General features: G+C 41.4%; 1 protein-coding gene across 5 annotated transcripts in view; it reads right to left on the bottom strand.

Moving 5' to 3' along the window:
• ANO1 (anoctamin 1) overlaps positions 1-26,308 on the bottom strand; it is an 82,860-nt gene that overhangs the window by 32,488 nt on the left and 24,064 nt on the right. For 3 of the 5 annotated variants that reach the window (XM_057414383.1, XM_057414379.1, XM_057414380.1), the window contains exons 2-10: positions 17,886-18,064; positions 13,163-13,486; positions 10,470-10,568; positions 8,770-8,921; positions 7,193-7,247; positions 5,236-5,287; positions 2,351-2,416; positions 1,810-1,865; positions 322-363 (exon numbers count right to left, since the gene is read on the bottom strand). In XM_057414383.1, coding sequence (XP_057270366.1) covers positions 322-363; positions 1,810-1,865; positions 2,351-2,416; positions 5,236-5,287; positions 7,193-7,247; positions 8,770-8,921; positions 10,470-10,568; positions 13,163-13,486; positions 17,886-18,064 — 1,025 coding nt within the window. The remainder of the gene's footprint in view (positions 1-321; positions 364-1,809; positions 1,866-2,350; positions 2,417-5,235; positions 5,288-7,192; positions 7,248-8,769; positions 8,922-10,469; positions 10,569-13,162; positions 13,487-17,885; positions 18,065-26,308) is intronic. The other 2 variants (XM_057414381.1, XM_057414382.1) reach the window with 1 other exon arrangement.

Raw genomic sequence — 26,308 nt, 5'->3', positions numbered from 1 at the left:
CCAGAGCTCGCCATGGAGCACAGCAGGATTTATGTCAGATACAGATACCAGAATACAATTAAGCGTATTCTCATCAGAGCTGGTCCAAAATTACACCATCTGAACTTCAGGAGTTCTATGTCATTGCTGTCAGTACTCTTACCAACATGGCAAGAAATGTAACATTATAAAAGACCATATTTGGTCAAATTTAAACCTTGGAAAATACTGTATTTCTACTACTTGGCATTTAGTGGCTTTTTTTTTTGGTGGTATTCCAACAGGTGACCCCTCAGGCTGGGACCCCTGCAAATACATTAAACCCCCTTGATATCAACTTACTTTTCTATCATTAGGTTCAATATTTTCACCTTCATAGTCGCCCTTGAAAAGAAAAAAACAACAGAAAATGTGCGTCAGTAGTGAGTCTCATCCAGAACTGCTTTGCATCTTGCATACCCATGTATCCCACTCATTTAATGCATCAAAACCAGAAAAAGCAATCTGTAAAATAATGCTGTATTTTAGGAGGTCATTTGTCATAGCACACTTTGTCTTCTGTTGGCAGGCACATTAAGAAAGAGTAATAACATCTGTCACTGGGGCAAAAGAAATGAATAAGTGATAAAGGTGGCCTAAAAATGTCAAGGGAAAGGATGTGGTATTGCCATAGTATTTGAGGTTCAGCTCAGTCCACTTAAAAGAGAAGAGACCAGCTGGGAGAGCTGATCCTTATCTAGACTCTCCAAACACTCAGGGCTGATTAGATTTCAGGTTTTAATTTGGAGCTATTTTTAAATATGATAAAGGAGTAAACCAAGACAATAACTTATATACAAGACTATCAGTAGCTGTCTAAAGACGTGAGACATGTACATGCAGAGAAGTTATTTAACCTTTCTCGATTTCTAAGCAGTAATGGTGTAGTTTAAGAATGTCTGACATTTATGATAAACATCAGGCAGATAAAAAGGCCGTTCTGATCTCAGCTACACCGAGATAAAACACTTGTGGAACCATGCAAAAACAGTGTGAATGTGGGGAGCAGACAACTAAGAAGACATACTTCATCTTCACATCCCATGCCAGAAAAATGGCTCTTCTATGCTCACACAGCCAGCACATTGTGACCGGCACGACTGCCACATCACCTTGAAATCTGCCAAGCCTCGCTGTAAGGGTCTAGTTAAGAGCAAGTGTGTTTGTCAGTTCCAGTTGAACCTGTGCATCTCTGGCAGGATCAAGTAGGAGTGCCACCAAAAGTCCCTCCCTCTCTCTAACCCTCTCAATAAACACTACAGTTAAACACACTCTTGACATCTTACTCAACTGCTCAAAAGTAGACTTCAACAGGAAGAAGGTCTGCAGGCACATCCAGTCCCACGAAAGATGTCACTTCAAAGTCTTGCTTATGGTTCTTATTGTCTCTGTACTTGCAAGGAGGATGCCAGGGAGATGTGTATGAGGGAACTAGCCACTTGCTGCCCCAGGAATAAATATGTTTCCTAGCACTGATGCCAGGGATTGTAGGTGCAGAAGGTCAGCAAATAACAGAAGCATTTCATTTGCTAAGCCACCAAAACAACTCTTCTAATGTTACATTCAAATGTCAGTTATGATCATCAGAGGCAGAACAAAGGTGGGGGATTCATTAAAAGCAAGCAGAATGATGGAAACAACCTGCAGAGGTTACTGCAGTCATGATACAATCAAGCAGGAGGTCATGCCCAAAAACACTCATGTTTGAGATGATGCCATTAATACATAACACATTAAGGATTTCTTAGTGACAGGTAGTAGACATGTAAAATATATTGCAAGATCACTTACATCATGCAAAGGATATGCAGCACTGTAAACTCCATTGGCAAGCAGGCTGGTGATCCCTTAAAAAATAAAGACATAACAGTTATTTATAATTTTGAGATGAGACAGTCTCACTTTATCATCCTTCCTAAAGATTTCCCTCAACAGTCAGATAATGATTTTCCTGCCATCTCATTCCTTTCCATGTAGTTTCATTTTTAATCATATAGGTTATTAAATACAACTCATTTTATGAAATGGGAAACTGCAGAGAGCAAGAGGAAGTCATATATATTTGAGAATCAAGAATTAGTAGCCAATGACTTGAAATGAGTTATTAAAATAAATTGCATTTTTTGAAAAGTCAGTTTGATTGAAGGGCAAGCCTGCAGATTTGAAAGTGTGTAGCAGAAGGCTGGATCACATGAAGAATATGGCTGGAATTGACGGCATATGGGAATACGCATACGCACGCATCATCCACACAAAGTGTTGAATTCAGATTTCAGATTGATTAGAGAAATTGTAGGGAAAGCCTTTACAAAGACCTTGGCATAATACTCACCATATTTACCACATTTTCGTCTTTTATTTAAAAGGGTAGCTTCCTTCTTTCTTCCCTCTCCTTTCCCTGTTTATACATCCGTTTATTAGTGACATGCATGAGGCTGAAAGCAATTAATGCTTCATCTATAAAATGTATGTGTCAGAAGGGACTTTGAGGAGTCCTGCTTTCCCAGGTGTGGTATTGCTCCCTAACTTGGGGCCAGCGTACAGGTGGGTTGCGAGGACTTAACATGTAAGTTTGGAGGAGCACAACACTGAGGGGCTCCCGAAGGTCACTTGGCTGGAATTGGACCTTTGAGGGCTACAGCCCTCAAAGGGAGAACATGAAAGAAGTAATGTGGTACACTACGACATTACTTCTTTGATGTTCTTGCTGCAGCTGCTAGCACTAATAGAGCTACTTCCAATTATGGTGTATTACCCGCATCTGAAGGTGCCGTGTTATCCGTGAAGATCTATTTGGGGATTTAACATATCAGTCTTGGGTGCTGAATCAGACTAAGTCAAGTACTTAATGAGACATTAGGCAGAAGTTCTTCCCTGTGAGGGTGGTGAGGTGCTGGCACAGGTTGCCCAGAGAAGCTGTGGCTGCCCCATTCCTGGCAGTGTTTAAGGCCAGGCTGGACGGGCTTGGAGCAACCTGGTCCAGTGGAAGGTGTCCCTGCCTGTGGCTGGGGGTTGGAACTGGATGAGCTTTAAGGTCCCTTCCAGCCCAAACTATTCTATGATTCTATACTTGTCTTTGTGCAAGGCTAAGTTCATTAATGCAAAATATATATGGCATCTTGGAGAATTTAAAAGGACTTAGAAAAACTAAAGAAAAAAGATGTACTACAGTGTGCTCCATGTTGCCCATCAGTTCATTGATAAGAGCGTGGGATTAGATTTGGAGGAACAGTGACTATGAACCAGGAAACAGCTAACTGAACAGTGGGTTCCTGAGACTTTTTTGATTGTTCTTGAAATGAGAATTTTTCAAGTTCCTGACCATTTTTGAAATACTAATCACCTACTGGAGGAACTGCTCCAGGAGTGCTCAGTATCTTGCAGTACCATTGATTTTCAAAGTCCTATATAAGATTACAATAGCACTATGAATTGTCTGCAAATGTCTCCACATATCTGCAGAAACAACTAGTAGGGCTGTGAGACCAAGAGCTACATAGTACCCTTCCACATCTTAGCATTTAACAATAAAGGCCCATTGATATTTTCACACATTTTCATACTAAACAACAAGGACTGCAGTGTTCACTAGGCAGCTGTCTTTTTCCTGCTGGGCAGAAACGTTGCAGCATTATCTGTGTTTGCTCAAATCTGTTTGCCACCTTTGCTGGGTTGTAACCCAGCATTCCAGTGCTGGAACACAAAGGACCTGATTGAGTTAGGCTGAGTGTACCCATGGATGGGCTAGCCTAATGACATTTATTAGGTATACTGTATGGCCTTGCTAATCTCAGAATGGTTCAGGAATCCTAACACCTTACCTTCCTTTAGCCTCTACCCTATTCAACTAATCTCTAATGTGTTTCCCATTTCTGGACACACACAAAAAAGAAAGATAAAAATAAATAAATCGAGTTAACCAATTACAAAGCAAGAATTCAAACTGAGCTGTATGACCTTCCCCTTTCAAGAGTGCAAATTTCCAATGAAAATGATCCAGCACCAGGCTCAAAAAAGGTCCTGAAAGTCACAGATTAATTTGGATTTCACATGCTACAGGGAAGCAGTTCTGTTAATACTGGCTGAACACCAAAATTTAGTATATATAAGGACTCAACAATTGTACATTGTATTTTGTTACTTCAATAGAAAAGTCAAAGCATGGAAGTAATTTCTGGCATAATTATTCTTCTATTATTTGATGTATTTCTAAGCAGCTCATGGGTCAATATTGAACAGAACTACCTGTAATTCAAGTTCCCATTGTTTTATTTAAGCGCTTGTAGGCAAATAAGTACCATAACAGATTCCAACAGTTATCAAACATTTTCTCACATACATTTTTCTCTTACAAATTTGTTTCTATTCACTTACTGTTAAGAAGCTTGGATCTGAAGGAATTCGTCCTTCTACATTCTATGATTTGGTTTATCATTAACTATTTATTAACTCTGGTCCCACAGTCAAGTATACACCTATCTATCATAATACACATAAAATCAAGTTTCTAAGTGCCAACAAATCTTTAAGGTGACTTGATTTGCAATTCATGCTTACCTGCATTATGAATTTAGTTTTTACAGTGAAGCCCTAAGGCTGAAATCCTAAAAGCGACTTGCCATGGCAGTACAAACTTCACACTCACTGACTTGCAACAACTGCTCTAAGGGCTAAGAGATATGCCAACTTTCAGTCCATGCCTTAGTCCTTGGCTGTTTAATCTGGGTCATCTCAGTTCCATTTAGGACAGTGTTTGGGGCAGTCATCAATTAAGACCATTCGAATTAAGTCACTGAAAGGCAATCCCATGATAAAAATGTAAGGTTCCTACTTAGAAGGAATGAACCAAAACACAGACCTTCACTGCAGTTATTGAAATTCATGGTAATACTCTCATCCACACCAGTATGTGCAAAATTGCACCAATGCAGAGCAGGTATCAGCCACAGGTTTATATCACTATCCAGTCCTGCTGCAAAGGACCCAACTAACATCTGCAGGGCCTATATGCTCACCATTTAATTTAGAGTTGAACCTATAAATTCACATTTGAAAAAAATCCAAATGGCTACATTAATTAAATTAAATTTCCAAATAAAACAATTATATCCACATACATCAAATTAGAGAGCAGGGAAAAACCTAAACTCCACAGCTTGCAATTATTTTCAATACCTGAAAACAGTATCGATCTTAGAGCTAAATGAAGTTCCTTACCCATGCTATATTTTGCTTTGGTACATGTTGTTCTTTTCAATATTTCATAAACCTATAGAATTAAAATAAAAGAAATGAAAGGGTTACTTCAGATACTGCCAGTGAAAAGCACGATCTTTTTGTATACAGCTCAAATATTGGCAAAAACACGATGCCGATGAAGTCATCATTCTTTAATAAAAGTCTTGGTATTCAGAAGAGCAGGGCTTAAAGATTTCCATGCAAGAGAGAAATGCTTAACGAAATAAGCAGCTACCAACATAACTGATTGTAGGAAACAGAGAAACATATAACCTGTCACATATCAGAAATGCTGGTTTTGCTCATGGTAGACATCGATCACTGATCAAAAGCCCTCTTATACCAGGACCACGTGGTGTGCTGGACCAGCTCTTCCCTCACCTCTGATGGCACAAGCTGGCTTCAACCCAAGGATCTCAGCAGAGCTTCAGGCTCCTAACATATCCACAGCATGCAGCTGTTCATCAGAAACTGGACTAACACAGGCTGACCTTAAAACTTCTGAGTTTGCACAACCTCAGTGGCAAAACAGATGTATTTATTTTAGGATTTATTGCATTTATTGTTAAATAACCTTTGCACATCTCACCATCCTGCCCGAGCAGCGAAGCTTTCAGCCACTCTTGTGCTTTTAGGCAAGCACTGTATCGGTGTGAGGCTTGCTGGGGAGAGGGCACTAGGGCACTTAAAGGCACCTGCTGCCCATTGCCTGGCCTGCCAGAGGAATCAGGGACCAGTTTCCTTTGGGATGACCACTAATCCATGCACTAACTTGATTGCCACCCAATTTCCAGAGGAAAGAAAACGAGTGAGGGCATGCAGAGCAAGCCCCACAGCTCATCTGTCTGTCATCATCTTGGAGCTCCATGAGTTCAAGGGCTGTCACAGAGATTTCCAGTTATATAATGTATATTTTTATTTTAAATAAGTGAAAGGTCCTTGGCTTAGCTTCTATTCATCAAAGACCCACAGGCAGTGATTAGATTCCTGTTCGTTTTGGAGTGGGTGAAAGGGTCAATATTTGCACTGTGGTTTAAAAATACCTATGAGAAAGGCAGGACAGAACTTTAAAGAAAGAAGAACACAAAGGATAAAATGATGCTTGGGAAACATTCAACATGTCTTCTATTACTGGGTGACTTACAGGGGTTTCACACAAAGCAACATACTACCAGCATTTTTGTTATCTGCCCAGTGTTCCTTGACCAGTTTACAAAACCCCCATCTTTCCTCTTCCTCCCAGCCTCTGCTACGAGCTCCTTTTGTTTCAGTTAGCTTTGCTCACCCTCTTGTTCTACAGTGCCATTTTGTCTTGCCGTCATTCCCAGCTTGTTGCCATGAAATTTAACTCTTCGTGTGCTCCCTTAAGTTTCTTGTACTTACAACGGTTTTTAACATACAATTGGACGTATAAAAGAAAGTCTACAAACAAAAGCTGGGTTTTTTGGTTTTTTTTGTTTGTTTTTGGATCTCAACTGAAATCCTTTATCACAACTAAATCAATTCAATGTTTGTCTTTTTTTTTTTGATAAAAGCATGCTCACAGTCACATTCCAATGCACTGATTAGCAGCAGTGGAATGGGGCAAAGAGTCCACATTATACTTGAAATGTGTTGCAGCAAGTCTGCTTGTCATGGACCCTTCTGACTGCCCTGGATTTCATATGGGCTGGATTGCAATTCCCCCCTCAGTGGCTATAAAAGAGGCTGCTCCTTCTTCCCCGCTCCATTTTATGTTCTGTAAGTCACAAGAAAGCACTGGAATGTAGTTTGTGGTATCATATTCCTGTCCTAGCCTTGATTTCTTGTTTAATTACAAAAGGAGAAGTCCTGAACTAGCACTGAAGAAGTAGAAAGACCGTAGAGCTGGCAAAGGGGTTATTAACACCACGACTAAGGCAATACGCCCCATACATTATTTATATATGGTACTTACTATAGTGCTCCTTGTTTTGCTGTCAAAGAAGGAATCTCTGTCAGACAAATCAAATCTGTTAAAAGATTAGAAGGAAGCCCATTAGGTTAAAAAAGAGAAAAAAAAAAAAAGACAGTAATTTTCTGCTTTTGTTGTTCACTTCAATATTTCTATTGTTCCTGTGGATCTCCCATAGCTAATATTGAAGAACAGCTTGTAGAAACCTCTTTAAAAAGAAAGTACGTCTCAACTGTCATATTTTAAAGAGTTCGCCAGTTATATATTTCTAGGTTTTTCCATACAAAAGAGACTGTTGATGCTCACTGAAGAATTCCCAACCACTGCTGGCCTTGAAATTTCTCTTGCCTCCCTTATTCAGCACAGACACAGGTAGGATCACTTTAAAAAGCCACCACTGCAAAAAGCATAAGGTACATCCACACCTAACCTAAGGAGCACCTTTGGGGCCATCTCCTTAGCTGCAGGAACATCCTACATGCAAGTCCAAGAACTTGTCAAATGTCACAAACATTTCCTGGCCCAACTAACACACACAACTACATCAGTGTTCTGCATCTCTTGATTAAAAACTAAAATCCCTTTATGTACCATGAAGAAATCCTGCCCTAGGACTGTTATTTGTTCCAGCTGGCACAAACATAAACACAACCTTCAAAGCTTCTCCTTTGGGATGCTGGCCAAGGAAGAGGAGCCGTAAAGCAATCCAGGGCAGTCAAAACTTTGGCTAGGCCTCACCTTATGATTTTTTCTTACACCCACATTCACAGCTTAATCTTTCTGATTAGAAATCGAAGGCAAAGCTACCACCAACTTCATCACGTTTCCAAAGACAAGGCCTGGTTGACAGAACATGTCTGAGCTCCCCATACCGGATGACTGAAATGATTCTGGAATTTATCAACCCACATCTTTGGCTACAGGTTTCACCAAGCATTTTGTTTTACATGGAAAAGAGACTATTGCAAACACATTACAAATCATGTTTGGCAAGTCAAAGAGTTGATATGTAGAATTACACAGATACGCATTATATATCACAACAGTAGCTAAACCACACAGATTTCACAAGAGGGGCTCTACAAGCCTCATTCCTCAACAGTGAGTAAAAAGAAAAAAGTATATTTACTGCAAAACGGAAATATTCTTTATAATAATCACAGAATCCCAGACTGGTTTGGGCAGGAAGGGACCTTAAAGCTCATCCAGTTTCAATCCGCTGCCATGGGCAGGGACACCTTCCACTAGACCAGGTCCCTCCAAGCCCCGTCCAACCTGGCCTTGAACACTGCCAAGGATGGGCAGCCACAGCTTCTCTGGACACCCTGTGCCAGTGCCTCAGCACCCTCACAGGGAAGAACTTCTGCCTAAGATCTCATCTCAATCTCCCCTCTGTCAGGTTAAAGCCATTCCCCCTTGTCCTGTCTTTACAGGCCCTTGTCCAAATCTCCTCTCCAGATTTCTTCTAATCCCTAAGAAAGTGCTGGCATTCATTTTCCCTGTCACCTTTTGGTGTCTTAGCTACTAGCAGAAAGGCTGGAACCTCTTGACATAGACATTTACAGAAAGCTTTCACTTACAAGTGCTGCTTCTCCCTGGAGAAGGGGTAGGAGAGGCGCTTCACTGTCTGAGGTTTGTGTTCTGCTACTTTTGGCTGGATGGGTTCTGTTATTTTTTGAACGACAGAATTAATCTTTTTCAGAAGACCGTGGGTCTGATTGATCTGATACATCTGAGTGGGCAAAGAGAAAAACAGTAAAACTTCATTGCTTTTTGCTTACCCTTAAATGATAGTGAACTGTAAGGAATAAACCGTCAATTACATGAATACATCACAATAAATTATCAAGAAGTATAGCTTGCCTTCTTGAAAACATTCAGAAAGACAGAGATGGATGGGAAAACCAAACCAAAGCAAGCAGAGGAAGGCTACTGCTCTTCTTCTGAGCCAAAACATGGCCTGTGTTTGATTCCAAAAAATCAGACTGAGATGTGCAATGGACATACAATCAGCACTGGCTCCTGAGACACCAGCTCCTTTGGCATTTACTATTTTCATTGTGCAATGGGACAAAAAAATGAAGGAGTCACTGAGTCCCTGTGCAAAACAGCAGAAGTGGTCTCCTCTCTCAGGGGGCTTTCCTGGGGATATTGTGCAGGTTTCAGGAGTTTCCCCTTTTCCATATAAAGGAACCACAATATCTTGAATTGCAACTGCAATTCTGTAGCACTAAATGCAGAAATTGTGTGCAGGTCACAGAAGAGGATTTTACAGGCTTCTCTCTCTGAGCCACAAAAAACTACGTGCAGAGTCAGGGCCAGACTCCCACTGCAGGAAGATGCTTGTGTGGAAATAAGGCTTTAGGGGTCTGAAGGTGTTCTCAGGCACATCACTTCTCCTGGGCAATGCCTGCAGGGCTCGGTGACCTCTTTCACACTCAGTAAAAAGCCCCACAGAATGCCCATATAACTTCTCTTTTGTGGCAAAGCAGCTTTAACCACAGGATCACAACAGACATTTTTTTAATCTTATTGTGCTTTTGATTAAAATCAGTGGCGAATGAGGCAATAACGGGGATTAATCTGAAATCCAAACCAAAAGTATGGCTTTAGTGTTGTAACAACTGATGCTGGGGTTTATGACTGTCTCTTGCTCCATTATAGACTTCCCTCTGTAGTCTGGAACGTGCACTTAGTAAGTGTTTAAATATTAATCCATCTCTAAGCTATGTTCAGTGAACAGGTAGCAATCTATCACAGATGAATTAGAACTGATGAAAATACACTGTCATTTCTTTAATGATACTTCAAATCTTCTGAAAGGTAATTTATTTTGTGGTACAGTAGTCCCAACTCCTGTAAACATGACTAATGATGTATATGACTATTCACTAAACCCCGCAAGACTGCAAATTGTTACCCTCATAATCATTTTTAGCAGTCCAGTGTTTCGGGTGAGGAAAAAGCCTCTGAAACACACACAGAAATGTCATCATCAGTTGCAACCTCTTCTTTTAAAACACACTGTGAGGATGAGACATCATATGAGATAACTCCCACTGTGTACAGGTACCTGCCAGGAATTCTGGATTTCCATTCCTCCTTCCATTTATTCTTTCTGCTTTCCTGAGTAAGCAAGCCTGTGGCACTTATTTTCTGTACAGATTAGTTAACTATTTTAAAAACACTTATGGGAAGAAAAGTCCATGTTTATAAGTTGCTCAGAGATATGTTTAAACTATACCTTCCAGAGGAGCAAAAAAAGAAAATCAGGACTTACCTTTTTTGTAGGCATCTTGAGCTTAAGAAATTCAGCCTCTCGACACAACACATTCCATGGTGCATGTATTTTTATGAATCCAATCCCATGGATTTTAGTCTTTAATGAAAAAAGCAAGAGGTTACTGAAGAAAAGAAACTAGATATTTTTCCCCTTGTGTTTCACAAGTATTTCAGGAACAAACTATTGTTACTATTACCACCAACACAATAAATCTCCTTCGTTTGGGACAGCTAGTTTCTAACAACAGAACAATCACTGAACACCTCTGCACTGAGCTGCTATAAAATTTGACTCAAAAATGCTATTGTCTTCCAGAACAACTACCACAAGGTTAAACCGATCAAAATGGTTTGGGAAATAAAAGCTAATGACTATGGACACAAATACAGACTAAGGCAGTTAAATCTGAAGTACAGGCATCCAGCCAAATGGTATGATTTCTTGAGTGTGTTGAGCTGAAAGAATCCCTGCTGCCTCCTAAGAGCTGCTCAGTGTCTCAGAGGATCAGAACTGCAGGAAGAAAGCAGTCTCAAGTACAAAAGCAAACATCTCCATTAAAACACAAAAGATTTTAATTAGGAAAACTGGTAGGTAGAATTAAACAAAAAAAAATTAAAAAAGGAGCAAAGTTAATGATAATGTTCACCTGCATCCTACAAGTTCTCTAAGCTGAATTTTGTTCCCGACACTCTCACATGCACCTGTATTGACTCCTAAGGAGTCAATAATTTCAAAGGAGTCATAATTTCAAAGCCACTGGAGAAATTACTTTAAACTAGCAGGCACTCAGCAAACAGAAGATCAAGAAGCTTGAATGAATCTTTCTAACCTCACTGCTCTGTCAATTCAGGCAGTAATTATAATAACTAGCTTTCATGCAGCAACATTCCACACTGGCTTTCTAGAAATCAGTTACTCAGAGGTCATAAATAACTGCCAGGCTTCTCATAGGGCATGGCTTCCAAATCACCTTTGGATTTATTTCACGGAAGGGAGTTTCAGTGACTTAGCAAACATAATCTGTTTAAGAAACCTTTGCTCTCTTTGCAATTAGTATGGCCTCCAGTGCAACTTTGGGGTGTGCTTTTCAAGCCCAAGGGATTGCAGGTTTTTCCCCCTACACTGAATGAAGGATATGGAAGCTGGGGGAAATCCCTGTGGCTTCCTTTCATCTCTATACATTCCTGATCTGGTTTGGTATCTTGTACTGAAAGAGCAGAGTTCTCTCTCTTTCATGGTGTTCTGGCTTGAACTCTGAGCCCTCATCTGTCATTTCAAACAATATTACATGTCATAGGTGGGGACCTCCCACTTTGCTAGGGATTTAACTATCTATGGCTGGCACAGCAAGCTTCCAGTTCACTACAACAAATTGCAAGTTTTAGAGAAAGTAAGTCTTATATCCATCTGGGGGACAGAGAAGTGAAAGTGGTTTTTTTTGCATTATAACATGCAAAATACGTGTTTTATTTCATAGATCATATGAATCAAAATTCCCAGACTGGTTTGTATTGGAAGGGACCTTAAAGCTCATCCAGTTCCAACCCCCTACCATGGGCAGGAACACCTTCCACTAGACCAGGTTGCTCCAAGCCCCATCCAGCCTGGCCTTGAACACTGCCAGGGATGGGGCAGCCACAGCTTCTCTGGGCAACCTGTGCCAGCTCCTCAGCACCCTCACAGGGAAGAACTTCTGCCTAAGAGCTCATCTCGATCTACCCTATGTCAGGTTAAAGCCATTCCCCCTTGTCCTACAGGTCCTTATTAAAAGCCCATCTACAGATTTCCTGTAGACTCCCTTTAAGTATTGCAAGACTGTTACAAGGTCTCTCCCTAAGATAAACATATGATATATATATTTTATATATCTTTCATTATGTATCTGCATGTAATTTGTGGGTAGTAGGTGGCAGATTTAGTTTTTTTAACACTCTGATCACAGGTCTGATCTCAGCTTTTAGATCCAGTAAAGAAACCCAGCATAAATGTTTACCCTCCTTCACAGGAATTTCAGGTTGGATCAGTTAATTATAATAGTTTTCTTTGAAGTCAGTATAGCCCTGCTTATTCCTACTAATCACACACTGGCAGTACTTCACACACATCATTTTTCACAGAGTCTAATGGTCTTTTAATAGAATATGCTGTTTTCAGGGTACAGGTGAAAGTGTTACAAGCTGTACTGTTCATATCTAAGAATGGAAAGAGTAAACTATAACACAGACCCACGTGCTCCAGCTAAAGCATGTACTGGAACCTCCTGAGCAAATTGCATTCCCCTGAAGTCTCTACTGAGGTAGAGAAATGTCACTGTCAGTATCAGATATTTTTCATCAGAACTGGATTTACCAGTGGCTCCAAACCACAGCATACTGTAAACCCACCAAACTGGGATTAGTACTTGGAGCAAAGTTGAGAGCAGTCTAAGTCTCGCATCTAGACGTGGCAACACATCAACAAGCTGTGCAATAGTGGATGTGCCATGAATCCTGGCCAAGAAAAGTAAGGAACTTCACCTCACTGCAGCATTAACACCACCACGGCCCATTGCTGTGAAGTGAATTAAATCACTGGGCAAGGATGGAGCTGCCAGAACTGGAATCAAATTCTGGAAGAGTTGAGCTTTTATAACATCTCCCAGGATTCAATCACTAGTTATCCTTATCTTTGTCTTTGAAATAGCTCCTTACATCCTCATCGTGTTCCAGTTCCAGGCCAGCCTCCACAAGGTTCCCTTCGTACTCCTCCCTGCGAAATCTCTTGTCATCTTCATGGTAATCCATGTGAGGCTCGCTTTCCCCCATCTCCAGCTGCACTCCTTTCCCAGGAAGGGGCTGCTCCTGCTTGGTGCTCCGGGCGGTTGAATCATTGTGAGCTCTCCTGGTGACTGTCCTCCCCGCTGAGGACTTCTTGTATTGATAAACTAGGATGTAGTCTACTTTTCTCTTGCCATCTCTGAAGTAGAGTCCATATTTGCAGTCAGCATCTGGATTTTTGGATAGGGAATTTAATAACTGGAAACAGGGAATGAGGGTGTGGAGAAGGAGAGAGGGGAAGAAGAATGAGTACACATGCCAACATGGACACCAGACAGACCATATCCTTGTATCAAGGACTCCTTGCCTGGAGCACACACTGACCTATCTTCAAACAGCAAGCAGAGGGGAGGAGCCCCCCCAGTAATACTCAAACAATTTTGCAAGTTAACACCTGCAATTTTACAGCTAGCCAGCTGGATTTCATTGGCCAGAAATAAATAGATAAAATGACGGGGATTTAATCTAACTACCAGCACACTAGTTCATAAGTCATCTACTTGGTGGATTTGATTTTCTCCTTTGGGGGTTAATCACCACTAAGATCATCTGTCTTTTTCCACTCAAAACATATCTGGGTTTCAATTCTGACAAATAGATTAATATCATGTGGAAACATTTCTCACTTCTCTTATCTATCATTGCAAGTTTGTATCATCTGAGAAAGAGATCATCTTAGATACAGACTGAAGGGAGCCAGCTGGTCAAGAATCCAGGCCAAAACTACAGATGGCTCATAGCCAGGAAAGTTCACTGCTTACTGAGTCCATCACCTTTTTTTTCCCCACTTATAAAACCCTTGTGGCTTCGCAATCTAATGGTGCCAAAGGTTTTATCCCCATCTTGAATTGACGCTGTGTAAGTGCTGCAAGATGCGAGAGATGTAAGACTTAAAACACAATTCCATTTCCAAGCATTTATCTGAAAAATTGCCCAGGGCAACTGTAGAAACATAAAAAAGTACTAATTATTAATTTCTCCTTTCAATAGCACTTCCCATGCCTAATTCACAATTCTACCCTTGGAGATACACAGACCATTAAAAAGCATGAAAATTCACTGGTAACTTGCATTTGTTTTTACAAAAAATGCTGTGTGGATTTTTTTTACAAAAAATGAGTGGATAATTTCAGGAACATTTTCTGGCCTTTAATTTTACATAAGTATGTTAAGCCTCCATGTAGGGAAAAGGACTTCTGCTCAATATGATACCAATTGGCTATGAGTTAGAAATTCTATCAGTCAAAATCCATTTGGGATATGTATACCTTCTGCTTTCACACATAAGACCATGAATCTAAGTTATCTAGAATGAGCTCTTTAAAAAACAGATTAAAAGAGCAACCTCTGAGTTTACTGCACAGTATATCACAGGCAATATGGCCAAAACGTCATCAAAACCCACCCAATGTTACACAGATTTGCATCTTTCTTTGAACATCCTTTTGGGGAGGGCAGGTCCCAGCTACCTTAACTATAAATCATTGCATCTAAGAGACAGACTGATCTCCCTTTTTTGCCTTGGCAAAATTTTTACTCAGACAACAAACTCAAGCAGGAAACCCCAACTTCCTGAGTTTGGAAGGAGGAGGAAGTGTAAGTAATTAGACACGTGTAATAAGATGAGCGCAAAGCAATACCAAGCAACAAGGAGGACTGCAGAGAGCAAGAGCCCGAGATGCCAGGCAGTCTGAAGTGGGAATGAGGAACATTTGTTACCTTCCAAAGCCTGACTTGATTATGTCTGCCCAGGGCCAGCTTGGCCACAGATCTGCATCTCCTCAGTCCCTCACAGCTTCACTCCATGCCTGCCTTTGGTATGTTTCTCTCTCCTTTTCATGGAATCCCAGACTGGTTTGGGTTGGAAGGGACCTTAAAGCTCATCCAGTTCCATCCCACTGCCATGGGCAGGGACACCTTCCACTAGACCAAGTTGCTCCAAGCCCTGTTCAACCTGGCCTTGAACACTGTCAGGGATGGGGCAGCCACAGCTTCTCTGGGCACCCTGTGCCAGGGCCTCACCACCCTCACAGGGAAGAACTTCTGCCTAAGAGCTCGTCTGAATCTTCCCTCTGTCAGGTTAAAGCCATTCCCCCTTGTCCTGTCTCTACAGACCCTTGTCCAAAGCCTCTTTAGGGCACTGGAAGCTGCTCTAAGTTCTCCCCTTAAGGAGCCTTCTCTTCTCCAGGCTGAACAAGCCCAGCTCTCTCAGCCTGTCTCCAGAGCAGAGCTGCTCCAGCCCTCGCAGCATCTCTGTGGCCTCCTCTGGACTCACTCCAACAGCTCCACATCCTTCCTGTGTTGTTGCCCCAGAGATGGACACAGGACTGCAGCGGGGGGTTCTCCCTAGAGCACAGTAGAGGGGCAGAATCCCCTCCCTTGACCTGCTTCTCACACTCTGGGGTTGCAGCCCAGCACATGGGGGGGTTCTGGGCTGAAGCACACACAGCTGCTTGCAGTGGGATCCTCCAGCATCACACCTCTTTTCCATTGAACTTAAACCCTTTGCTCCAAATACATAAACACAGAGTAAAACAACTTAGCATTTGCTGCCACCATGTCATTCACTCTCTGTCCTATTCCCGCTTTCCCCTGCTCCACATCTGTCTTATTTAGCCATAACAATAACATATTCTTCAGGGCATAGGCTGCTACCTGTTTGTGCCCTGTCTAGATATTCCTATTTAGCTCTTAAGCATAACTACAATATAGAAGTCCATTATTAAGTATTCCTTTCTGACTGCTTCATAATTAATGGCATGCACATGTGAATCCAGAATATGTTTCTAAGCGAGCTGACAGTCTGCTTGTGGCTGGCAACTCAGTTAGTTATGCAGATTTCTATAGAAGCAAAATATACAGAAATATCAGCTAACTGGATTTTCAGGTTATAAAACCTCAAAGTAAAGAGCTGTAAAGAACATACAGGAACACTGGGATTTCTTTGAAGGCAACTAATTGTATTTATATTTTAAAGCTGTATTAATCATTGATTAATTAAACATCAATTTCTGAATTACAGAATTAGTGAGGTTGGAAACCACCTTTAAGATCACCAAGTCCAACCATACACCAGCACAGCCAAGGCCACCACTAAACCATGTCACTGTGTACATTGTTTGTGAACACTCCCAGGGACAGTGACTCCACAACTGCCCTGGGCAGCCTGTTCCAATGCCTGAACACCCTTTTGGAGGAAGGAACTGTTCCTAATCTCTGATCTAAACTGGGCTGAACCCAATGCAGGGAGATAAAATAGGCTGAAGACTCAGACCCAAAAAACTCCCTACCTTCATTGTGTTGACTTCATGAAGGACAAATTAACTGGTCTGTTCTGGAGACTAATAGATAAGGGAAATAGGCAGGACTGAAAATGGCTCTAGAAGATGACAGTGGGGAGCACACACCAGGTTTTTCTAACTGCGTGAGGAGCTCAGGAGAGATCAATATATCCTCTTTTCCTAGAGCATACCCTGGCTGGAGAAAAGGGCACCAAAAATCCGTCACGTCTCTTTCTTTGAGCCACTGCACGGGGAAACGGAGGGGTCACACTGCAGAGACTGAATGAAAGCTTCTTCACATTGCTTTGACCTTTTCTGTTGAAAAGCTGACCCTTGTGGGGCCTCACTGATGATATAGGAGAAGGTGCTGCACTGTAGACATACTAAAGCCTCAATAAGTATATTAGTATACAAGAATAGCTTTATGTCACTGTGAAAGGAATGCAACTGAAAAACTCAAAGCCTGTTGCTCCTGTTTTGAAGAAATCAAGGGTTAGATTATTTTACGGATGGGATATTAATGCTGAAAGGTACTCAGGCCACATCCTTTCTTGAAGTGCTGCTACAATGAGAGTTACACTGACCTGGACCATGTAAAGCTCATGTCAATTCAGCTGTAAATGAGACAGAGAAACAACATTTCAGTTTACCACAGCAGGAAGGATGCTTACACTCTGACAGAATTATTCCTCCATGCTCCATCCCAATTAAGCACAAGCACAATGAATTCAACATTGCTTTGTCTGGTACAGCTTCCCCCAGGGAGAACTGTTACATAGCTCACTCCACCTCAGTTCCTTCACCTGAATAAATTCCTTTTTATGTGTTTATGACATAACCAACTCCTAATCCTTTTGGGTACTCAGATTATTTTTAAATTTGTCTTAAAGAATCCACCAACGCACAATTAATGACACTGGAAATTGAACCTCTATTGTGTGCTACAGAATATTAGTTATACCTACATTAACAATAGCTGTTGCATGAAATTTTGGACATTTTTTCTGTTCTGCTGTTTATGGGCCAAGAGATTTAAAGGCTGTCACAGCCTCGTTGCCAGATTCTTTACTTGGAGAACAGCCAGATCCCTTTTACACTACAGGTTAAATAAGGATCCCTTGCTTTCCTTCTTCACATCAAAGAACAAACCCCACTAAATTAGCGTGTACTATGGCTGGTGGCAATCCTCAGCACCTCTGAAAAAAAAAGGAGGGAGAAGATTCCAGAGAATCCTGGGAATGGAAAGAATGAGAAATAAGCTCAGGAGTAAAGAGCAGGACACCAGTTATGACATGTCTAGCAAGTCATTTACTCACTGTACTCTCATGCTGGTCATATCCTATATCCTCTAGAGCTCGGATGTTGATGATATGGATCCCCTTCTCCTCAGCAGGTAGACAAGAATATGTCTTGTTCACCCTCATTTCTGTCTCCTCTGGAGCCTCGTTGAGATCTTCTGGTAGAAAATCCACCCCACAGAACTCCCTGTCTGCATCTGAAAAGAAAAGGCACAGTTTCATCATGACACTTTTAATCCCAACCCTTGCTCCTCCCAGAGCCACCCAAAAGGTGAAACGTATCCTGTTCCTGCCTTCTTCTGCCAATGAGCCCTTGTGCAGGGCTCCCACCCCTTCTCCCTGCCTCCTCCACAGTCCTCTTTAGCCCTGCATAGGTTTCCTCCTCTGGAGGAGGAGTGCTCAGTTAACTTTTAAGCACTGCTGTCTCGGGATGTGTTTACTCTGTGGTCTCATAAAGTAGTTTTATTTATCAGTAAAAGGAAAAAAGGGGGAAAAAAGACAGTCTGAGAATGAGCTGGTGACAATAGGTGGCACAGAGTTTTCCCCTTTTCAGTAGGCATTTTCTCCTTCAACAAGCACTTGTTCATGCTGAAAAACTAAGCAGTGGGTTTCTTCTCAAGTCCCTATGTACTGTATCTGATTTATGAAACCATTCTTATTTAAGTAAATCTTGAAAGTCTGAGGTTTGCCCCCTCTCACCCTGCCAGACATCCATATGTTTCTGCTTCTTACTGAAGTCTATAGATGGGCTAAAGGATTTCATGTGAAAATTTCCCTACCAACTAAGCAACCAGACAAAATGCAAACTAGTGGTTGCATATGTGCATTTATGCCAGCAATAGAAGGCATAGAAGGCAAAGTTTTCCAAGATTTTATTCATTTTGACATTAAAATAAAACACTGCAGCATTATGGCCTTTTTATTAACCACACAGGAGCTGGATTTACTTGTCTAACGAGTGAAGATAACGCAAGAATTTTAGAATGGATCCCAAATTAACTCTCCCCCAGAAACAAACCACAAAACCAAGCAGAGGAGCATGCCCTAATAGCAGCTATATTACAACAGGCTGTTGTTGCTGCAAACAGTCAACACTGTCCCTGGAGCAGATAGCAGCAGATGTCTTACACAATTAGCTCATTAGGAAAACTACTTCCCTCCTACCTAGAGCTGCCCCTAAGCTTATGAGGAGAAGATAGATATCACCTGTTCATTAGCTATATCTTAGCCTAAGAGCATGTTACTCCTCTTCACCAAACTACTGGTCTGGATTTGATTGAACTTCAGGGATGCTGTGGAAGGAAGATACCAGGAAAATTTCATTCCCAAACAAGTTTGCAGATGAAGTAAAACTGAGGAGCACGGCTGATAAGCTGGAGGGATCTCCAAAGCCTGGAAGAATTGCCTGAGAACAGCCTCACGGAACTCAACAAAGTCAGATATGAAGTCCTGCACTTGGACAGACTAGTCTCAAGCACAAACTGGGCATGAAGTAGATAAAATGTAGTTCCACAGAAAAGGACTTGAGGGTCCAAGTGGACAGGTTCAAAGTGAGTGACTGTCTTCAGTGGTGAAGGGTAGCTGCATATAAGACTCCATTAGTAAAAAAGCCAAGACAGTAGATCTAAGGAAGCAATCTTCTCCTTTATTTGACACTTGCCAGAACACAGCTGCTGTGCCCAGTTTTGGCTCCCCAGCACAAGAAGGACATTGACAAACTTGAACAAGTTTGTGTAAGAATGGTCAGAGGCCTTAAAGTGTACAAGTAGAGGCTGAGCTACCTGTATTTATGAAGCACAAAGAAGACAAGGCAAATGATGGGACCCAAGAGCTGGAGTACCTCTATTATGGGGACAGGCTGACAGAGGTGGGCTTGTTCAGCCTGGAGAAGAGAAGGCTCTGGGGAGAGAGACTGTAGGGGCAAGACAAGGGGGAATGGCTTTAACCTGACAGAGGGAAGATTCAGACGAGCTCTTAGGCAGAAGTTCTTCCCTGTGAGGGTGGTGAGGCCCTGGCACAGGTTGCCCAGAGAAGCTGTGGCTGCCCCATCCCTGGCAGTGTTCAAGGCCAGGATGGACAGAGCTTGGAGCAACCTGGTCTAGTGGAAGGTGTCCCTGCCCATGGCAGGGAGATGGAACTGGATGAGCTTTAAGGTCCCTTCCAACAAAAACCACTCTGTGATTCTATGATAAACATACACTCCTGGAACACATGGGAATTGAAACAAATGTGATAAGCTGCAGAATCCGATGTACACATTTTATTCTATAGCTGTAAAATACTCATTTAGTAATACAACAACTTTTGGAACTTAGTCAGCATAACAACCTAGGGTTTTATTTAGAAGAATGCCTGAAGCAACTTTCTAGAAACAATAACATAAGTGCTATAAAAATCCTGTCTCCTTTTCCTCGTTTCACATTTTGTTGGGCTTGTTTAGCCTGGAGAAGTCTCTGGGGAGACTTGAGAGAAGCATTCCAATACCTAAAGGGGGCCTAAAGAAACCTGGAGAGGAGCTTTAGACAAGGACCTGTAGGGACAGGACAAGGGGGAATGGCTTTAACCTGACAGAGGGTAGACTGAGATGAGCTCTTAGGCAGAAGTTCTTCCCTGTGACGGTGCTGAGGCACTGGCACAGGTTGCCCAGAGAAGCTGTGGCTGCCCCATCCCTGGCAGTGTTCAAGGCCAGGTTGGATGGGGCTTGGAGCAGCCTGGTCTAGTGGAAGGTGTCCCTGCCCATGGCAGGGGATTAGAACTGGATGAGCTTTAAGGTCCCTTCCAACCCAAACCAGTCTGGGATTCTATTGAGTATGGATCTGACTACGCTGAGTATTTCACAATGAACCTGTGAACTGAAACGTGCTAGTTTAGAAACTGCAATTGGGATGGATTAGGTTTGGAGCAGAAAATCACATGCTTCATTGAGTATGAACAAGCTAACTGTGCTCTGGAGCTGCACACTGAGCAGCATTTGTTAAGTCCACAGTAGAGAGCAAGGAGACCTGCTCAAATGATTCAGCGCTATTGTGCAAGCCCAAACAATCACCTAGCTGCGAGCATATATTTACACTGCTGTTTACCCATCTGTAACTTGGCAATATACTGGAAAGAACAAATACCTCAGGTAGACAATGAATCATACCAGTTTGGTTCATTATATCTACTGGAAAAGATGTGAAATGGGAGAACTTTAATGATACAATCTTAATTACAGCAAGTTGTATTTCTCTACTTCAAGATGATGTCAGGATTTAATACTAAGTAAAGCCATCCAAGCCACTTGGGTAATTACAAACGCACAGGGATTATACCTACTGCACTTATGCTGATTTGGCAGAGGTCAAACCAGTCTCTTGTGGAACACAAGAGACTTTTTATATGGAATAGTTTTTTAAAGACTTAAAAACATCAACCTCTATTTTGAGTTAATTGTATTAAACAAGGACAATAATTTCATCTCAAATTCATGTTCAGAATAATTTATGGCAGGATAGTAGATGCAATATGAAGAGTATAAAGCACATGTGTGTCTTAATTCCTCTAGAGTCACATATTAATCTCTCTGTTGGGAGCTGAAAAAGGAGAGTATTGTGAAAATTGCTAGCTTTGCTGCCTTCTAACATTAACTAATCCACTCTCTTCTATTTACTAAGCAGAAAACACTACAACAATGGTTTGAAGACGCATTCAACTTATTTCAACATAGACATATAACCAACTAGCCCTTTCTCCTCCATATACACAGCTGCAGTTGTTAGGAAACCCATGGATTTCAAGACAGCAGAAGTTCCTAATATTCCTGGAACATAGACCCACGTGATGCTTCTTTTAGTTTATTATGTATTGCTTTGTCATTTACCTGCATTTGTTACGAACTGTAGAGCACCCTGCCAAGAACACAATATATAATGATACACTTTAAGGTATTCCTTGCCTTGAATCATCCACATTCTGTAAGAGTGCGGAATGCTGAAAAGCATTTGATACCAATTTTTATCCCACCCATGAACCAGGTTTGAGGAAGTATTTGGTGAACATCAGTGTATAGAACTTCTACCTTCCTTAGCACCAGTGCTGCTGGGTTATTCCCATATTTCCTGTTAATAATGTTCTATTTTTCATAGCTGATATAAAAGAACAGGCTTTTAGGTAGCATTTATATTTACAAAGAGCTCCATAGGGTATGTGACCATACAGCTGTCTTAACAGCTTTTTGGTAAGGGGTGAGGTAAAATGAGACAGCAAGAAAATAACCATAGATATTTGCAGCAGCTCTCCAACTGCCTTGATGCTCTCTGGGGGGATTTTCCCAGAAATCTGGGGATGTCATGGATTACCCTAAACCACCAGCTGCAATTCAGAGCATGGAGATACTACAAGGACCTTGAGAACTGCAACAAAATTAGATACGTTTTAGCCATTCTGAAAAGACTTCTATGTAAGATGCACCAGGTACAAGGGGCTCTCTGCCATTTCCAGCACTAAATACACATGCACTATATTCATCTGAAGTAGATCAACTTATATGAATGACAATATAGGAAACAAATTAATAAACCCCCTTCAAACTTGCAAACATATGATCCTTTGTTCAAACTTCATCTGTAAAAGTCCTCAAACTCTTCTTGCAAGAATTAACACTATTTAATTGATAGATTTTCCACTGCAGAAATTTGACATGTTATGCTTTAACTTTTACTTATTTGGATAATGCTCCGTCCTTGGGTTTTGATGACCAGGTGAACTAGAACTGAAAATCTGCTCTAGAAATGGGTATATTTTCTGCATTACTAGCCTCAGATTTGATCATCTACTTTTTACTTTAGTCATAATCACATCTAAACACTGAATATTGGCAGGAAAAAAAACCAAACAAAAAACGCAACCAAACAAAAAACCAACACCAGATTTCTTCATTAAAATAAATGGAAAATTGCATTCACACAACACAGTTTTAACAGAAGCATCCTGTACTAGTTCTAAAATGGAATTATCAAATCAGCATGATGATATATATATATATATATATATATATATATATAAATGAACAACTATTTCATTTGTTAGTCTAAAACCAGTGACTTTGCTGAAGCTGGCTTCTTTGAAAGTGGCTAGAACAAAAAAGTCAAAGAAATCTAAGTAAGTTTGCTGTACTAGTTTTTCTCAACAAAGAAGAGGCATAAGTGTTGCAAGACAAAATTATTCAAGACTTTTAAATGTTCACATAGATATCTTTCTGACTCAAGGGAGAACTTAGAGCAGCTTCCGGTGCCTAAAGGGGCCAACAAGGAATGCGCAGAGGGGCTTTGAACAAGAGCCTGCAGGGACAGGACAAGGGGCAATGGGTTTAAACTGACAGAGGGGAGACTGAGATGAGATCTTAGGCAGAAGCTCTTCCCTGTGAGGGTGGTGAGGCCCTGGCACAGGTTGCCCAGAGAAGCTGTGGCTGCCCCATCCCTGGCAGTGTTCAAGGCCAGGTTGGACAGGGCTTGGAGCAACCTGGTCTAGTGGAAGGTGTCCCTGCCCATGGCAGGGGGTTGGAACTGGATGAGCTTTAAGGTCCCTTCCAACACAAAACAGTCTGGGATTCTGTGATTATATAAATAGGGATAAAATTCAGAACATAAAATTGAGGATCACAGAGGATGAGTTCCCCTAGTGAATTGATATTATAATGACCTAACATCAGTTCTTCCCCAAAGTATTCTGAAATACTATCTCTATGGAGATTAGGTTCCTTAAACTGAAGACATTTGTTTCTTATGAATTAACCAAAAGTGGTGTGTGCAGCTCTCAGAATTGGTAATGACCTAGCAATAGTGAAGAAGCATACTGAGGAAGCTGGGCAAACACAGAGAGATATACATGGAAAAAACAAAACACAGAGAGATATATATGGAAAAAACAAATTATACACACACATATATAAAGAAAGGCTGTATATTTTCTTTATACTATGCTTTCTGCAGAAGAATTGCTAGTATATGCAATATCATAGAATCACAGAATGATCTGGGTTGGAATGACTGGCTTCCAACCCCCTGTCATGGGCAGGGGCACCTCACACTAGACCAGTATGTCAGATATTTTCTGGATTTGGGTTCTTTTTTAAAATCTTTGCTAGATACTGAGTGATTTCTGCTTACTATACATTGCCCCCTAGCAGTAGAATCCTCCTCCAGCACATTTGAAACCATTTCTCTACCTCTTGTACCTTCCCAGTTTCAAAGCTACAGGTTAATCCTTGGGCTAAGAAAAAAAACAAACAAAAAACCACCATAATTCTTACAAGCAATTCACCTATCACTTCTTTTCCCTTTCTGGTGCTTTATTGTTTTCTTTTATTTTTTCCTCCCTTCCTGATCTATTAGAAGGTTGTTAGACTTGGAGCCTGAAATCCCTGCTTTGTCCCCAGGAAAGGCAAGGCAAATGTCAAGGCAGCTGCAGTGTGCCACCCCAGCAGTGCCTCTCATTCCTGACCTATGGGTCATTCCTGCTGGCCAGCAGAGCTGTGCAACGGGAATGCCAGAGAGGATCCCCGCCGCTGGCAGGGAGGGCAATGCTTTTTTAGGTTGCTGACACCTGTTGACGAGGCACTGGCAAAGGACCAAGAGCCCAGCCAGGAACCACTGTGCTCTCCAAGAAGCGCTCATACACATCCTGAACATTTGTTCTGTTGAAAGTCCAAAAGTTAAGCACTGATAAGATCCACGTCTGTGACCATTTAAGTTTTCCCTTGCCTCTCCAGCTGGGAACAGCCAGATGTTGCCTCTAGCTGCACTGCTTCAGGAGGTGTACTAATACCATTAACTAACGTGGCAGGCAAAAGGGCTGCTGGAAAAGGCAACCAACCTACCCGTAGGCAAGATGAATGCTGTCAGGGATGTTGCCACCTCCTGTTCTGTGAGGCGACACTGAGGTGACTCCTTGCCACTTCCATCTGCTGTAGGAGGACACCCTGGAAATCACCTATCTCCTTGCTTTCGCATTTCTTTTCAAACGCGGCTGCAGCCTAGGCCTGTACATGTTATTACCTTAATGAAGCAAACAGGAGGTTATGATCCAATCCATCAAAAGAAAAAGAATAAACGGTGAAATGAAATTTGGATTTCAAGGCCAGTTTCCTTTACAGAACAGAAACACTTTTAAAGCTGGACAATCTTAATATAGCACTGACAACTTTATTCTCACTTCATCTTCCACTGAACAGCAGAGCCCTTTCAGACATACTGTGATCAGGATTTGGGAGTCTGAAAATCAACTCGTATCACACAAGTGGAGAAAATTCAGCTCCTGGCATGACTATTTGAAATGTCATTTTGCTTCCTCTATTTCTCCAAACTGCCTTACCAACACTGGGTCTCCAGAGTGGGACTGTAGCTTTTTTGGAAGGCCCTTCACACCTTTAAAGTTATTGATCTATTACTACCAGCAGCATGCTAAAAGGAGGTTAGAAGAACACACAGCTATATGAAATCTTTTATATTCCTGCCTTTCTATTTTTGTTTTTAAAAAGTCATTTCCTGTTTGCAGTAGGTAGCCATAGGCTTTAACATGTCTGACCTGACACAAGAATTATGACGTAAAATGTAAAAAAGGTGGAGCAAAATCACCTAAAAATTGTAGTGATAGTAAAATGAAATAGCATTTTGAACAATATATAAAGGACCAGAAAATATAAATTCTATGTATCAAGACTCATGCTGCCTGTTTATTTAGACCCTGGAAAATCCCACATTTCATATAAACACACAAAGCCTCTCCCATCCCCATCCCACATTTCATATAAACACACAAAGCCTCTCCCATCCCCATCAAGACAAATTTGCACTTCCCCCCCCCCCCCCCCCCCCCGCTACTTAATGTCTATTAAGTAAGTCTGTTTTCAGACTTATTCCTCAATTACTTAAATTAAACATCAGCTACCAGACACTGGAAAAAATATTTCAGCTTTGCTTCTGTTGCTATTCAACAGTAAGCAGCACTGAAGCCTTGCTCAAGTCCACTGCAGATTGTGCTTTGCAAACTGTAACTATAGCTTTACACATTGATAGTACTTCAGAGAAAATAGAGATCCACTAAATCTACACCCTATGAATCATATTAGTTCTGTTTTGAAGGGTTATGATGCTCGTCATTTTTGCTTGTGAGTTCCAAAGGAAGGCAAATGTTACTAATGGGAGCACTAAAATCAAAGGAAAAAATACTAAAAAAAAGGGATTATGGGGAGAGAATTAGTATCTACTGGGACAATGTACACCTAAACTCTCACAGCAGCTTTTAGAAGTATCTGAATACATTTAAAATATTAATTAGCATAGAATCCCAGACTGGTTTGTGTTGGAAGGGACCTTAAAGCCCATCCAGTTCCAAGCCCCTGCCATGAGCAAGGACACCTTCCACTAGACCAGGTTGCTCCAAGTCTTGTCCAGCCTGGCCTT

This window comes from Pezoporus wallicus, unplaced genomic scaffold (genome assembly GCF_028554395.1).
Source record: "Pezoporus wallicus isolate ANWC-B61680 ecotype Strahan unplaced genomic scaffold, APGP_CSIRO_Pwel_v1 contig_5967, whole genome shotgun sequence".
NCBI classification, from domain to species: Eukaryota; Metazoa; Chordata; class Aves; order Psittaciformes; family Psittacidae; genus Pezoporus; species Pezoporus wallicus.
Note: the sequence above shows the minus strand (reverse complement) of the source record. Positions and strands in the feature narration are given on the sequence as shown.